At 39.5% G+C, this 16,379-nt stretch overlaps 1 protein-coding gene across 1 annotated transcript in view; it reads right to left on the bottom strand.

The window, feature by feature from the left end:
- MTMR10 (myotubularin related protein 10) overlaps positions 1-16,379 on the bottom strand; it is a 94,049-nt gene that overhangs the window by 51,441 nt on the left and 26,229 nt on the right. The window contains exons 6-7 of the mRNA XM_006902937.1: positions 12,309-12,399; positions 1,965-2,124 (exon numbers count right to left, since the gene is read on the bottom strand). Coding sequence (XP_006902999.1) covers positions 1,965-2,124; positions 12,309-12,399 — 251 coding nt within the window. The remainder of the gene's footprint in view (positions 1-1,964; positions 2,125-12,308; positions 12,400-16,379) is intronic.

The following is a 16,379-nucleotide window of genomic DNA, read 5'->3' as shown; positions in this document are numbered from 1 at the left end:
GAAAATTAATAAAATATAGAAAAAAAAAATAAAACACCATTTTCTGATGACTTTTGAAGGAGTTTCCTGTTTATTATTCTGCAAACTAGTAAGTGAAGGAAGAGAAGTAAAAATGTATACCACCTTTCTGTGGTATACATATATAAACTGTATATATGACAAAGAATAACAATCCTTAATTAAATAACAGATCTGGGCATATGGTCACTGAGAGTTAGAACTCACCTAATAACAATAAATAATGCAGAAAAGAAATCATTATTATTTGTGCAGTCTGCATTTGCTAATAGGTTTACTTGCAATACTTTGCAATTAGCTGTGAATATTGTGTTGCTGTTGTTATGAGGTGCTGTCAATCCAAAAATGACTCATAGCTACTCTATGAACAACAATTCTGAACACTGCCCTGTCCTGAACCATCCTCAAAATCTGTGTCATGCTCAAGTCCATTGTGGTAGTCACTGTGTCCATACATCTCACTGAGGGTCTTCCTATCTGTCACTGAGTCTCTCTTCCCTTCCAGTCATGATATTTTTCTTCATGAAAATATGCCCAAAGAAAGTGAGACAAAGTTTCACCATGCTTGTCTCAAAGGAGCATCCTCGTTGCACTTCCTTCAAGATGGATTTGTTTGTTCTTTTGGTTTTTTTGTTTGTTTTATTCTGTATTCAATACCCATACCAGATTTCAAAGGAACTGACTCTAGATCAATCTTCCTTATTTACTGTCCAACTTTCAGATGTGCAAGAAGCAACTGAAAAATATCATGGCTTGACTCACATGTACCTTAGTCTTTAAAATCCTTGCATTTCAGTACTTAGTAGACATTCTTGAGAGGAGATTTTCCCAGTGCAACGTGTTTTTTGATTTCTTGACTGCTGCTACCATGGGTGCTGACTGTGTTGGGTAGCAGCAATCAGTCACATAGTGTATACACTTCTGAGGTCAAACCAGGTATCGCTCTGCTTTCTTACTTCAGCTTTCATACTATAAACAAGTGTTCTTTTCATGGCTTTATTTAGAGCCATATTTTGGCATTTTTTGTGCTCTTCTTAGTGATTTTGATATCTGAAATGACCCTTAAGCCATGAACAATAAAGGCTTGATAAAATATTGTTTTAATTAGTTGTAATTAATTAATGTTAAAAAATCAAATGTGAGGGAGCTCTGGTGACCTAGGGGCAAGAAGCTGCACTGCCATCCCAGAGGTACATTGTTCAACTCTATCAAATGTTCTGCTGGAGAAAGAGGGGCAATGTACTCCTGTACTAGTTAGATCTGATTTGATGGTACACACACAAAATAATAATTTAAAAAAATCAAATGTGTATGAATGATGGAGTGAAACGAATTAAAATATTATAAAAATAATATGCATGATCAAATGGAAAGCCAGTATGATTTTTAAATTTTCCCTTTAAACTAAAAAGTGAGGAAAAAAATTACTCTCAAGCACTATGCTCAAGTTCTATCTAGTGCTCATAAATCCAAGAAGGCTGTGAGTTCAATGTTAACGAAATGTTAAATACTAAACATGGTGTCTTAAAAGAGAAACATATGTAATACTAGATCAGTATGTTATCTGAGGCTAACAGGAACCTAACCCTATATTTCTCTTAGGGAACTAAGAGAATTTCTCCTGTGGATTTCTCATGTGGCTCAGATTTGCTGAGCAAAAATAATTCATAAAGGAATAGTTTTGTAGTGCAGCATGAAGCCAACCTAGGAGGCATTCTTGCCCCAAACACTGAGCTTGTATCTCATTAAGCCTTTAGATTTAGCTATCATTTTACAAGATATAAAGCAGAGAGGAACACATTAAAGGTTATCACAGGTAGAAAAAGGCAGGATCTAAAACATCAAAGATTATATAAAACAAATGGCTGGGGTTTATGAGTTATCAATAATAGCAAAGCTTATTATTTATAGAGGAGTATTCACACTATTGTTAAAGTTGGACTCACCAAGTGGATATCATATACCCCTCATTAATGGAACAAACTCTCCACCCAAAAGCACCTGTCCTCTTGATTTCTCTGTTCCAATCTGAGTAGGTTTCATACAGTGGAGTTTTGGGGCTGCTACTAATAGCTCCATCACCTTCTCTTCCATTTATATTGTTGGCTGTAGGAAAAAGCAAGGTTAATTTTAATAGTCACATTTGCATCCAACATTCACAGTCACATGCATATTCTTGTGACTGGTGCTACCTCCCTGCTTCACCCTTAAAAGTTAAAGCTAAGTCTTAAAAGTTACATTCGAGGATTCACACCGGGGAGAGGCCGTACGAGTGCTGGGAGTGTGGGAAGTCCTTCACCCACCACTAGTCCTACAGCAGACACCAGAGAGTGCACACTGGTGGCAAGACCTACGAGTGTCCTGAGTGTGGAAAGTCCTTCATTCGAAACTGTAGCCTCATCCAGCACCAGAGACTTCACACGGGAGCCCGGCCTTACAAGTGTGTGGAGTGTGGGAAAACCTTCAGTGAGAACTCCACCCTCATCCAGCACCGCAGGGTCCACACCGGAGAGAGGCCGTACGAGTGCACCCAGTGTGGCAAGTTCTTCAGCCGGAGCTCCACTCTGAGCCAGCACCGGCGGTCCCACACGGGGGACCGGCCTTACAAATGCACCGAGTGTGAGAAGTCCTTCCGCCAAAGATCGGGCCTCATCCAGCACCAGAGGAGCCACATAGGCTCGAAGCCGTACGTGTGTGAGGAGTGCGGGAAGCCTTTCAGCCAGAGCTCGGGCCTCATCCAGCACCGCAGGGTCCACACCGGGGAAAAGCCCTATGCCTGCAGCAAGTGTGGGAAGTGCTTCCGACAGAGCTCCGCCCTGCGTCAGCACCAGACTGTCCACACGGGAGAGAGGCCTTACGAGTGTGGCGAGTGCGGCAAGTGCTTCAGCCACAACTCTGGACTCAATAAGCACTGGCGAAGCCACACTGGGGTCAGCCTGTACATTTGTGGCGAGTGTGGGAAATCCTTCAGCCAGATGTACACACTGACTCAGCACGAGAAGATCCACAGGGACAGTGCTGCCAGTGCTAACCCGGGACCTCCGCTCCCTTCTCCCTCCTTTAGTACCGGAGAATACATAGTGGAAAACGGCCTCGTGACTGCAGTCAGTATGGAGACTCCTTTAGCCAAACCCCCGTCCTTATTCAACACCAGAGAGTTCACGGGCCCAAGGCCCTATGACTTTGGTCAGTACAGGAAATCTCTGAGCCAAACTTCCAGCCTCATTCAGTACTGACGTTTCGCAGCCCCATGAGAGCAGAAAGTGTGGAAGCTTTCAACCCAAAGTCCTAACGCGATTTCTCGCGACTTAAGTTCTCCGATCGGGAAGGGCTTGCGTTTGCAGGAAATGCTCACAGTAATGGCCCTGAGACTTGATGAGGAGTCATCTGCCTGACGGTGGACCTCTCACTCTCGGACCATCCAGAACGGTGACAGTGCCTGAGCTCCAGGCGTGCGCAGCACTCTTTAAAGCCGTGTCTCACAGGTTTACCTGTTTCCCAGGACTCTTTCCGGAGTCTGATTGTGGCCATTTCTATGGCAGAGGTCACGTCCGCTCTCCTGTCTTGCAGGTCCTCACCACGTGACTCGGGCCACTGCTCCACCCTTGGAGAAACCATAGGTTGTCAGTGAGTTCCATCCCCTTCTCTGGCCACTAAAATGCAGACTGGATGGAACACGTTTTTGACCAAGAGGACTTGGTTTGGGTTCTGCTGGTGTAGGAGGCGTTCGCCCCTGAAGACGTTTTCATGCATGGTGCGTGTGATTTTTTTTCGGCTCTGTGGGTCACCAGTTAGTAACTCTTTGTCGCTTCTTCCTCTGGTTGTGTGCAACAGTAAAGCCGTGTTCACATTACCTTCAATATTGGGATGTGAGGCATTAGTGGTTCAGTGATAAAATTCTTGCTTTCCATGCAAGAGCCCCATTCCTGACCCTGGCCAACGGCCGTCTTGTCTCAGCTGGTTGTACTGCGGTGCCTTGCACGTTGCTGTCATGCTGTGAGGTGTCAGCCTCGTTAAGGAAGGCCTCATGATCCACTTCTGAACATCGACCAGGGAAGCCTTGTCACCCATCACGCTGCTTTGTCACCAGTCATACGGGTGGCCCCTGGCTGAGCAGAGTTTTGCTCCGTTGTACGTGGAGCCAACAATTCACTTAACGCAACCCAGGAGCTTTTATTCAATTCACTCTGTGGAGTCAATTAAAAACTGGGCTATGTTCCTGTGAAAGGTGAGAAGATGTGTGGGCCCCATGGTGTGTCACTCACCAGAGACAGGCTGATGACATAGTAAGTATCACTACAGGTAACCCTTAATATACAGTGCTGGTCAAGACCTCAGAGACAAGCGTGCTGGGGACGCCTGGTCCTGCTCTGGGCCCTGGATCAGAGACAAGCGTGCTGGGGACGCCTGGTCCGGCTCTGTGCCCTGGATGTAGGAACCTTGTTGTGTTTTTGTTTTGGAGACCAGAGGTGCCCCTGAGGGGAAAACCGTTGTGACAGCTCAAGTGTTTCTGCGAAGAGCCATGACGCTGCTTCTTTGTGTCCAGGAGACGTCTGTTCTCCTTGTTGGGGGAAGGCATTTCCCAAGGTTTTGCAGAGATCCCAGTATCTTGAAGTCCAGGAACTGGGAGAGGGTGGTTTCTGGTCATAGATGTAACGGTAAGAGCCAGGTCGGAACTGTAACTGCTACAGAAAACACTGAGTGTGAATGGAAAGGAGTAATGGAGGCTGCTCGGTAAAAGAGCAGTGGGAGAGAGGAAACCCCTCAGCAGGATGGACGGACACAGTGGAGGGCACCGTCCACTCGAGCACGGCATGGTGGTGGCTTCGGTGCAGGACCCGGCAGTGGGCATGGACTCTCGGAGTCGCAGTGGCTCCAGGGCACCTAACTAACCATGGTGGAGGCCACAGCCAGCTCTGCTCACTGCACTGTGACACGGATGTCCAGTGACCACGGAGCAGGATCCCCATGGACAGACAGACAAGGACCTCCAGAGCCCCGTACGTCCAGTGGCTGTGGTCCTGCCAGAGAAAACGTGGAACAGGTTGTGTGGGCGCCTGTGTCCTTGTGGGATGTTTCGCTCCGAACACGGGCGGCGAGCACTTGGATCCTTCAGGAATGGCCGTGGTCCCGGGAGCCGGCCAGCAGCCTGGTGGCTCAGCCGTTCTTCACTGCTTGCCCACATTTCCTGCCACGGATCCACATCTTACCTTCTCGAGTGGGGAAGAGGGGGGCAGATACACGGCTGACAAGTGTGATTTTCCGAGAGAGGTGGGTGAGCCAAGTATCTTGAAACAGTCTGTAAAACCACAGTGATGAAATGATATGTAGTAAGCTATGAATATTTAAATGATGCAGTCTGGTAAGTTTTAACAGAAATACAGACCAATGACACTGACAAAGTCATAACCATGTGCGTCTCCAACACCCTACATATGACCTTCACCATTTTTACCTCTCCCTGCGCTGCTCAACCCTTGACTGGCAATTCCATTCTCCCATGATAAATTAGAATGCGTTTTCCAGATTTCCAGCAATGCTGTCACAATGTTTATTCTTTCTCGATTTCTTGAAACAGCACGTGAATTTTGGAAGTTGTCCCTATCGTCTTCATTCCTGAGTCATGCTGTGTGTGTGGCTGTGTGTGTGGCTGTGTTGTCATTCCTTGGCACTGTTGACTCTGCTCCAGCTCAGAGGGACCCCATTTACAACGGAATGAAACACTGTTCCCGCACCTTCCTCTCCGCTGCTGCTGTGAGTCCGTGGGTGCAGCCCCTCTGTCAGTCCATCCTGGTCGCTGAGTCTCTGCCTGGTGTGATGGCCTCTCCAGGGACTTGGTCGCCCGGTGACATTTCCAAAAGGCCACCAGCCTTCCTGCTAAGAAGCATCCTGGCTGCACTACTTCTAGCACCGATTTTGTTCCTTCTGACTGCCCATGGTACATTCCGTATTCTTTGCTGTTTTGTGAAAGGCATCAGTAGTTCTTGAGTCATCTTTATTTGTTTTGTTCAGCTCTTGCTTACGTGAGAGGCGATTGAAAGTACTATTGCTTTTTAAAACTCTACAGGGGTCTTTGCCCGCACATTTGCCCAGTGCAGCGCATCATTTGGTTTCTTGTTTGCAACTTCTGTGGATCTTGGTTATGGGCCCAAATTAAAATTAAATCTTTGACCCTTTCCGTCAAAAAAAAAAAAAAAAAAAAGTTACATTCAAGAATCTTAACTTTTCCAGTAAGTGTGAGAAAGAGGACTTTTTTCATCTCTAAATTATCTCCGTTTATTCTGTTTGGCTCTGTTGTGACTCCTTAAGGACCACTGTTTTTGTTTTGTTTTTTTCTGACTTCCTATCTTTTGCATCTTCAAACGTAAACATGCCAACTCAACTTTAAAAAGAACTGCATCTGATTATTCTGGACCACACTATTTACTCAAATTCTTCTTCCTACTGGCCACATTTCCAAATGATGAGGAATGTATAATGCTCACATTTTCTATTTATTCTTTCAACTGTCTTCCACACCTACTATCCTACAGATGCCGTTCCCGAAGCTCTCTCACTCGTCCAAAAATTGTAGTAAGACCTACTTATCTGGTAATCTTCTCCATACTTATTGCTTAGAAAAATGAGTATATTATCTGGTCTCAATGACTATTTCAATCAAGTCTTTTTCTAATGTCAACTTCTGGACCTCTTCCAATCAACTCATTGTAATAAACCTTTTCATTTTCCTCTGGAAAGCTCAAAGGTTCCTTGTTGCCCATTACAATAGTCCCATATGAAGTGATAGCCTAGATTCAAATTTCTTTAGCAGAAAGCCTTCTCTAAAGAGGGACTGCTGCCGTTTTCTGTGAATCACATTAATGGATTTAGAAGTCAGCAGACTCTCCCTTCACAATGGCAGAAGCCCCCTGGCCCTATAGCTTACTGGTTCACATTGCAATGGTGGTAAGTCTCCTTGCTCACACCCCTGCACTCAACCCGCCTGCCTCTTGAGAGCCTGCTTCTCTAAGAAAATGTTTTCTTGGTGCCATTTCCTTGCCTTAAATCATGCTCAGTTTCTAAATGAATCCAGGAAGCCTAAATGGCTTTTCTTGCCCTTAATGACCCCTCATATAATTGGCATGACCTTTAGTTCTCATTTCCCCCAACCCATACACCTTCCTGTAGTCATATAAAATTTTTTACTGTCACATAAAATATCATGTGCATCCCTACAGAATATTTAGTAATTCTTAATTAAGGAACAGTAAGTTTTTGAGAATCCACCAGATGTTAAAATCTGCAAATAAGATACATAAAATCAGACTTTTCTAATACACTTTTAAGACAGTGGGAACAAATTCAGCAATTATCAGAATGTACGTGCAGTATCAATGTTGTATGTATTAATGCAATGAAAGCCTAGGAAGGAAGAACTCTAACTCCGTGGAGGGTGAAGATGGGAAAAGGACTGCTTCGACACTTGACAATATCTGCATATAATCCTAAGAGGTGACTTAAAGCTTCCTTGTTGGCTTGTGAAAAGGAGGGAGGCATGTTGAGCAAAGAAAAGCACTAAAAACATGGTATGATCATAGATTATCATATAATGAAGTACAGTTGAGCAATACAAATCATTAAATAGTGGGTGAGAGGATGAAATTTAGATAACGCCTGTGCCATAAGGTACATAGGCCCATTTATATTTCAATGGATATTAGTTAAAATTAAAAATTCTATTCCATGGATCATATAATTTGGTGGCTGGAAGGAGGGAGTAAAGAAAATGGAAAAGATCTGGCTGAGATCTGAAAAGACTAGAGTAATGGTGGGCACAGTGCAATGGTAGTTAATTTTATAAAACACAAAATATAGGAACGATTGGATGAAACATAATATCAATGAAGGAAAGTGTGTGGGGAAAACGTGTATTAAAAAAAAAAGTAATTCTATTCCTGAACTGCACAAGCCACATTTCAAGTGCTCAACAGCCACCACTTGGCTTACTGGCTTCCATACTGGACAGGACATAGTAAAGAACATTATTATCATTGTATAAAGTAGCTCTAAAGAATTATTTTATGTCCTACTGGAAATTGCCCCCAGATTTTTATCTTTTAAGTACTAACAGAATAATACAGCATCACTGATTTTAACAGAGCTTGCTAACAATTAAAATGCCAGTTCTAGTTATATACTGCAACCTGACTCCACGCTCTTCTTATGAGTACCAAAACAATGAGAAAGTGTGTTCAGAGAACTTGGGATAAAAATTCCTTTAGAAGGCAAAAACTTCATGGGGCTTCAAGGAAATTTCCACTTTAGAATAGAGTTCCAGACTGCACAAATACATACAAAACTCAAAATTTTTTTAAAAAATGCTCTCACAAAATATATTAGAAAGTCTAAGTAATTCATTATATAGCCAAATTAAAAAAGGAAAAATTTGTATGATCGGTTCACTAAGAACATAAAAAAAAAAATTGATGCAGTTCAGTATCTCTTTATGATTTAAAACAAAAGGCTATCAACCAGAAACACTGAGTTAACAACATCTTTACTGTATGAGTAATAGAATGTTACCAGAGGTCCTAGCTACACTTTAAGACAATAATCAAGAAAAGAAACAGAGAGAACAAAATTTGTTAGGTTTTTTTTGATACTCCAGCGGCATGGTGCATTACAGGTTGGTTAGTGGTCCTAACCCATCAGCTGTTCTGATAGGTAGTCTCCTCTCTTAAAGATTTAGTTTTCGAAATCTGATGGTAGGTTACAATTAGTCAACAGCAGTAGGCTGACATACATAGTTTGTCAGGATAACTCACTGTCTAAAAGAAAATATTTTTCAAGTGTTTGAAGTTACAGGCATTCATAAACTAGGTTGAGAACACACTCCATTTTTAATACTGTTCATTTGACAAAATTCCATTTCCAGATCCTAGACAATTCTCTTCCACAAGTAAGAATGCCTACAGGATCTTACATATATATTGCTTGTCTCTATGTAAAGTCTCTATCTACACTTCTCAACAACTGGGCTAGGTCTTTTATACATTGTATATCTTCCTTAAATTATAATCAGCTACTGATCTAACACATTTTAGCTGCTCCAAGGAGGAAAGGTCAGATGAGTTGTGTCTGTAAAGACTGTTGTTACTGTCAAGTTGATCCCCACTCAGGGAGGGTGATCTTTTCTCAAGAAAACTTTACGGGAATAGTTACAATACTGGTTATATGGAGGTTGCTATGAAGTGAAACTTAACTCCAAGGAAATGTGTTGACTTCTCCATCACCTTTATCTTTCTCAGTAAGTGCTCACTGTGGAATGTTTAATAGATATACTCTATCTGGCATCCCTGAGTGTAACTTCTAGCTTCAGAAAATCCCACAGATTTGACATTTAAGATCATCCTAGGGAGATGTGGCTCTCTTGGCAGCAAGGCAACTGACATTCAATGCCCCATCGTCTCAGCTGAAGACAGATCTGCCCTCTCCAGATCACAGCTTTGTAACACAGTTGTGATGTTTCACTTTAGACCATGGTCAGATTATGCTAGAGGGTTTCTACTTATCTGGCCTCCATCAAAAAAAGTGGTCAGCAAAAACAAAGAAAGCCCAGCATTTTGATGGCAGTACATAAACTAGAAGTCAGAATGAAGGGTGGGGAAAAAAAGTAAAAAAAAGAACTATGATCATTAAAAAGTACAACAGTGACAGTCAACAAAGTCGTTCTTATCTGGAGTCAATGAAAAAAATAATTCTAGGGATTTTGATTGAATGAAGTTCAAGATTTTATATCCAAAAGATCCTCAGTGGTTGTGGCTGGTTAAGAACCAGTAACATTCAAGATATGAGAATATCAATTATAATCATTTATAGCTACATGGAAAATCTGAACAGAAGTGGTAAGCAGCAAACGTAAAGATTCCAGAACTGCATCCATACAATTGTGTAATGTCAGCAGTTTTCAAGCAAGGTATATAAATGAAAATCTAGTATATGGGTTTATAAAAATTATAAAATAAAAACCACACAAAATGACATTGAAATTGTCTATTCTTAAGGGAGGGACAGTAATAACTTCACTATAGCATTTCCAAATAAGAGTAAGTGGTGGAATGAGGTGCTAATACTGCAGATGCAGAAACTTTCATTAAATACTCAATTCCTTCACCCAGCATCTCATTGATTTTATTACGAAGATCAAACTGAATTTTCTGACATTACATATCCAGTAACTAGACTGATGAAAGCACCACCTTGTTAGTTTCTTCAAAAAGAAAAAGAACAAAGAAAATTCCTGTTTTCCAGTGCAGAAATGTTCCAAAGCCTGTGTTGTACTTAAGTGCCTGAGAGTGTTTACTCTTAAGAGAGGAAATCTTAGACAGTGAGGCGCTCAGGTGTTAAGTGTTAACCAAAAGGTCAGCTGTTCCAACCCACCAATCCTTATGGGAGAAAGCTATGGCTGCTTCTGTAAAGATCTGCTGCCTTGGGAACCCTGCAGAACAGGTCCCATGCTACTGTGCAGCTAAGAGGCTGAACCAAGTTCATGGCAGTGAAGCTGGTTTCTCAGTTTTACTTAGCAAGCTGGATATAAAACTTCAGAATGCCTCTAACTAAAGAATTTTTTCCCCTTACATAATGCAGAGGACATCCTCTAGCTTAAGTTTTACTAGTGAAAACAGTTTTGTCACCTAACTACCTGCAAAGAGAACATCTTTAATCCAGCTAATGATTCAAGGTGTCATCCAGAAGCTCGAGTGGATTACTGGGCATATCTCTCTCAAATTAATGATTGTTTACTGTAATGTGTGGAAATTTCAGAGTTCATTAACACAGAGAAACTACAAGGATCAAGAAAATGTTGGAAGAGAGAAGTAACTTAGCCAGGCATCAGGTTACCAAATTATCTGTATACCAGACAGAATCATTTTCATGAGAAAATTAACATTAAGGACTTATCTGTATTGAAGCAAATTTAAATGTGAATCTTTTATGTCTTATTTCTTGAAACTGCCATGTTAGTTATTCTTTTGCAACTTTGAATAAGAGTATTATTGAAAATAACTTTGAAGATCACAACTCTGGAACCTAAAGATGATCTAAAAGATCCTGACGAATAGTATAAGATCTACAATACTTTTGACAGTAAGTGAAAGTTGTTTATATGAACAAACTTCAAAAGCTAGTTTTATTGTTCAAGCCCAACTTTAAGTTAGTGTACATCCTGATAATAAAATCTAAGTTACAAAAACTTATGTTTTTTAATTTTTGGGAATGTAGGTAAGAAGAAAGCTGTTCAGCAAGGCATATTCTTTTAAGTCATCTTTATAAAGTTTGTAAGTGTATTTTAAAGTTTTTAAAGTACTTATATCAAATGCATTAACAGAAAGTTACTATATTTTAATATATTTACAACAAGAGTGATACCAGAATATACTCTTATTATACAAGTCATTTCAATAACTTTCATGAGTGTTAAAGAAACGAAATATAAAAGTCCAGTAAAAGTAGTAATTTGTATAAGCTCCATCCATATCAAGCTATAATGAAACACTGAAACAATTTTTTCTTCTTTTTAAGGAATGAGAGAATTCACATTATGTTAGCTAAGTCAGCATGCAGTCACAACTTACAGACACAGGGTTTATTCTATGCTTCTATGATATTAAAAAAATCATTAAGATTACTTTGTATATAAACAAATGCACTGAAACTACATGATGAGCTGGAATTTTCTTTGGTGGTGTCATGGCTGACAAATACATGTGGATAATTTTACTTTAAAAAAAAACCCTACCTAGAATAAATCTGTCCTGTAGGTAAGTGCTTACGTATCTTCTATTTTATGAAACTCAGAAATGGCAAGCCAATATTTTAATCTTAAAAGTCCACTTAAAAAAAAAAAAAGTCCACTAGAGATTTTTAGCCACTTCAACTTGTATGAAATCACATAGTGCCTGAAAAGATTCAAATTTTCATTTTTTAAAAGACAAGATTATTTTAACTCAAGGAACTGATTACAATTGGGAGGAAATCTACCTTTCTTCATCATAAATGACAAGTCAAAGTTGAGTGTAGGTAAAATATTCAACGTGACCCTTATCAACCCACATTAACAGCTGCTTAAAGGTGATTCCTGTCACTTAACAAAAATGAGTTTAACAAATGTTGGTTCTTTTAGTATACAGACCTTACTTTTCTAAGTTATGAAGTGAACAAGTCTATAATCATAAAAAACTTGGAGGTGTCTAATAATAAAGTTTACACAATGTAAAGTTACTCAGAATACTTAATATTTTCATATTTACCTGAATTGTGGTATTTTTTCCCAACATATTCAAATGCAAAGAGTAGCTGGAGGTCTGTTGGCTGGGAATAATGAGCTATTGCAAGGCATACCTAGGAAAAATTCTACATTTAGAATTTGATTTTAACACACTTACATGAAATGAACAAGGTCTTGGTCACTGGGAATATCATTTGAGGGTACTGATTTATGAAGAATTAGTTATGCTCTTCTATAATTGAGAATATGATAGAGTTTCCAGAGGCTGGGTACAGTACCTCCAAGACACAGTTTTATCTTTGTCTTTAATTTTATCTTTAATTGGTAAGTACTCAGTGTTTGGTGAGTTAAAATTTTACAGGAAATTAATTTTTATTCAAGTAGAAGAAACGTGAAAGCCGAAGAAACATTCTACCCAAACGAGATTATATGTGCCTTTAAAAGGGTTTTTTGACATATCTGAGTTTTGGAGTCATGAATATTCAGTACTGGCAACTTGGAAGGTTTAATAAAGGCATAAAATTTTACTGCACTTACTTCATGGATTAAAAAATCTAAACCTAAAAGACAAGAGACAATCATAAGGAAACAACAAAAATCTTGTTAGAAACCCTTAATGCATGTGTGGTTTAAAGAAATGTATTTCAAAAAAAGATGTTTATGTAAAATGATTCAAGAAGGTGCCCTGTAATGGGAAAAACATGGCCTTCTGAATAAAAATTAAGATTTAAATCCTAGTCTTCCCTTGGTCTGTTAAGTAGTATGTTAAGTAATGTGTTCTCTTAGTAATCTCTTAGGTGTTAATTGCTCATGTGTAACTTGGAAATAGAACCTACTGCTATGATTAATAGTGATCTTAATGCATGCCTTGCTTTCTTCCACACATGAAAATGTGGTGCTTATTCTTAGCTACTGTAGGATGGGATGAAGTATGTTTATGAAGCTCTAGGAGCTGTGTGGCTCTTAGGAGCACTGTAGAGGGCTCTTGTGGCCTACTAGTAAGGAGCTGCACTGCAATCTTAAAGGCATATAGTTCAAATCCACCAGCTGCTCTATGGGAGAATGATGGGCAGCTTCCTCCCGTATGATTAAACTGCTTCTGAAAACCCACTAGAAGGTCAGCTATGGGTAGGTTCCGACTAGATGGTACACCAACAACAGGATGGACTGTGGAAGATATTTAAAAATTCATATGTAAAAAGAAGAAATTTAAGACATTTACAGAGAAAAGTAGACAGATAATCTTACTAAAAAAGATTAAATGGTATTTACAATGTAAAGTGTTAGACTAGAATGATGTAATTACAATAGTGAACAAGTAAGGAAGCAAGTCAGTGTGCTGTTTAAAATAGATCTTAAAAGACAGCTTAGTTAAAACATTAAAAAATTAATTTTTATAAACATGTTATACTAAAAAGATAGCAAAAAAGAAATGTCATATTAAATTATACAGCAAAGGGGATAGGCATTAGCAATTTTATTAGTTTTGACATAAAAACACAAACTTTTTAAAAAACCCTAAAATTAAGCTTCCTAAAACTGATTTCCTCAATGTCTCCAGAGGTTCTTCCTAATGAGATTTTTAAAAATCTTACAAAAATTAATTCTCTTTATTTCCATTCCCAATCTGCTAAACAGGCTTTTCCTAAAGCCTATCTTTTAATAGCAAAACTACCAAATCTTTACCTTTAAGACCTCAGGACTCCCTATTCTCTTGGCCAGCGTATAAGGTCCAAGGTATTTTTCTCTAGAATACTGCTCATATTTATCCGATTACTACAGCTACATCCGTAAGCTGTACTCGTCTTACAGCACACTTCCTGGGCTTCCCTATATTATAAAAGTCTACACACGTACGAATTATCTTCTAAAGATGTAATTTTGACCAATGATTTTTTTTCTCCTTTGTTATTCTGCTGTGAATCACAGAAACCTGCCTCATTCTTGATTATCCACCTAAGTGGTTCTTCTTTATCAGACACTCCTTACCTTCCCAATATTCCCCCTTGTACCTTTCTAATCAAAGAAAAGCACAGTAATTTACAATCTGTCTGACTTAGCCCAGTCATCTTGCTTGGGAAATCCTTCTACTTCTCTCAGCCAATCAGACTTTCTCTGTAATTTACATTTCTGTTCTAGAATATTCTAAGCAGTATTCCTAGCCAAAATAAATTTATTTTACTTACACACACACACACACATACATATTTTCATCTAACAGTTACAAATATGGATAAAAAACAGCAGGTGGTTCTTTGTGAAATGCCTATCATTAAGTTCCTCAAGGGTTCTGTGGACTTCTCATTCATTCAGCAAATAGTTACTGAACTTCTACTATGTTCTTAATCATGAGCAGTAAACAAAATAAACACAGATATCTGTACTCAACAAGCTTACATTTTAGTCATCAACAGATACAAGTAACAAAAAAAGCATACAGTAAGTTAGGTAATAATAAGCTCCAAGGAGAAAAATCAAAACAAAGCATGAGGAGGATCTGAAGAGTTAGGAAGGGAAGATAACATCAGGAAAGACTTCTGTGAGTAGCCAAGAGTCAAAGACTTGCAGACCTTTGCAATGTGGACCACTTTCTCAGCTGCTTTCTGACGTGCCAAAAGCAGCCACACTAAAAATACGCACTGATAAAATTCACTGCTAATATTTTAAGGGAAAAGCTCCAAAGCCAATAATATTAATAAATGTCTTTCCCTAAGTAAGACATTTGAAAAATAGACACAGGTCCTGGATAGACAAAAGAAAACTCAAAGCTCAGAACATGTTTGTTTTTGTGGCCATTAAGGAAAAAAACAAAAACAAAACACCCCAAAACCCAAAAAACCCTTAACAGCTGGTCAAAACATGAATACAGTCCATTTTTGAAAAGCTCTTTTAAAATAGCTTAACGTCACATTTTACACAATCTAGGCACAAATTAGTATGTCTAGTAGCATCAACATTTAAAGATGACTAAAAAAACATTGTGAATTTGAAGTTAAGGTTAATTACTTGCACACTGTCAAATATTTTAGGGTGGAAAACTTGCTGTTACTGCATAGTGTAATTATAAGTGTGTGTAATTATTTCTGTATAATGTAAAGGGAAGGAGCTCTGGTGGCATAGTCCATAGGGAGCTAAGCTACTAACTCATAAGTGGTGCTTCTCTGGCAGTTAAAATCTACCAGCTGTTGCTAAGGAGAAAGATTAGCTATCTCCTTTCATGCAACTTTGTTGTTGTTGTGTAAGGTCAAGTCAGAACTGACCCACAGCTGACCTTACAGCAGGTTTTCAGACAGTAAATCACACAGGAAGATTGTCCATCTTTTTTCTACAGAGCAGCTGGTAGATTTGAACCAACTTTGGGATTGCAATGCAGCTTCTTACCACCCACTAGGCTACCAGAGCTTTGTGCTGTAAGCATAAGTACTTCATGCAACTTACAGCCTTCGAAAACCTGCTGGAGGGTTTTAAGTGGTTCCAACTCGATGGCAAAGAGTGATTAAGGGGCAGGCACATACTAACTTGTGTATGGATTAAACTTGCAATGATAACATAGAGTATTCTGAGAAAAAAAAGCCAGACAGCTCTTTCTCTAACATTAATGCTTCAAAAGTTTATGCTCGTACTCTTAGCTTATATCACTAATAAGACTAAAAATATTTAAAGAGTATGCCTAATTTCACATGAAATTAGTTTTAATTACTCCTTAAGCATGAAAATTATTTTACAAAATCTATACCATTGAAAAAATGTCTTTGAAGTAAGTTCACCTTCCCTGGTTGCTGTTAGGTGTCATCTAGTCATCTAAAACTCATGTAGCACCTATGAGCAAAAGATGTGAAGGAAGCCTGCGCTCTCCTGCTCCAGCCTCAAGATCTCTGCCATGCCCGATCCCACTGTTACAGTCACTGTGTCTCGTTAAGGGTCCTCTTCTTGTTCTCTTTTGAAGCAGCACTCTACTTTTTCCAACATGCGGTCTTTTTCCAAGGACTGGCCCCTCCTGACAATATGCCCAAAGTATGTGAGATGCAGTTCCTCTGCCCACTCGACTTTCACAGGAAATTATCTGGAACTGACATGAGGGAAGTGGGGAGAT

Source organism: Elephantulus edwardii, unplaced genomic scaffold, assembly GCF_000299155.1.
Source record: "Elephantulus edwardii isolate Elephantulus edwardi_28Jun2011 unplaced genomic scaffold, EleEdw1.0 scaffold00473, whole genome shotgun sequence".
NCBI lineage: Eukaryota > Metazoa > Chordata > Mammalia > Macroscelidea > Macroscelididae > Elephantulus > Elephantulus edwardii.
This window is presented reverse-complemented; position numbering and strand designations above follow the sequence as displayed.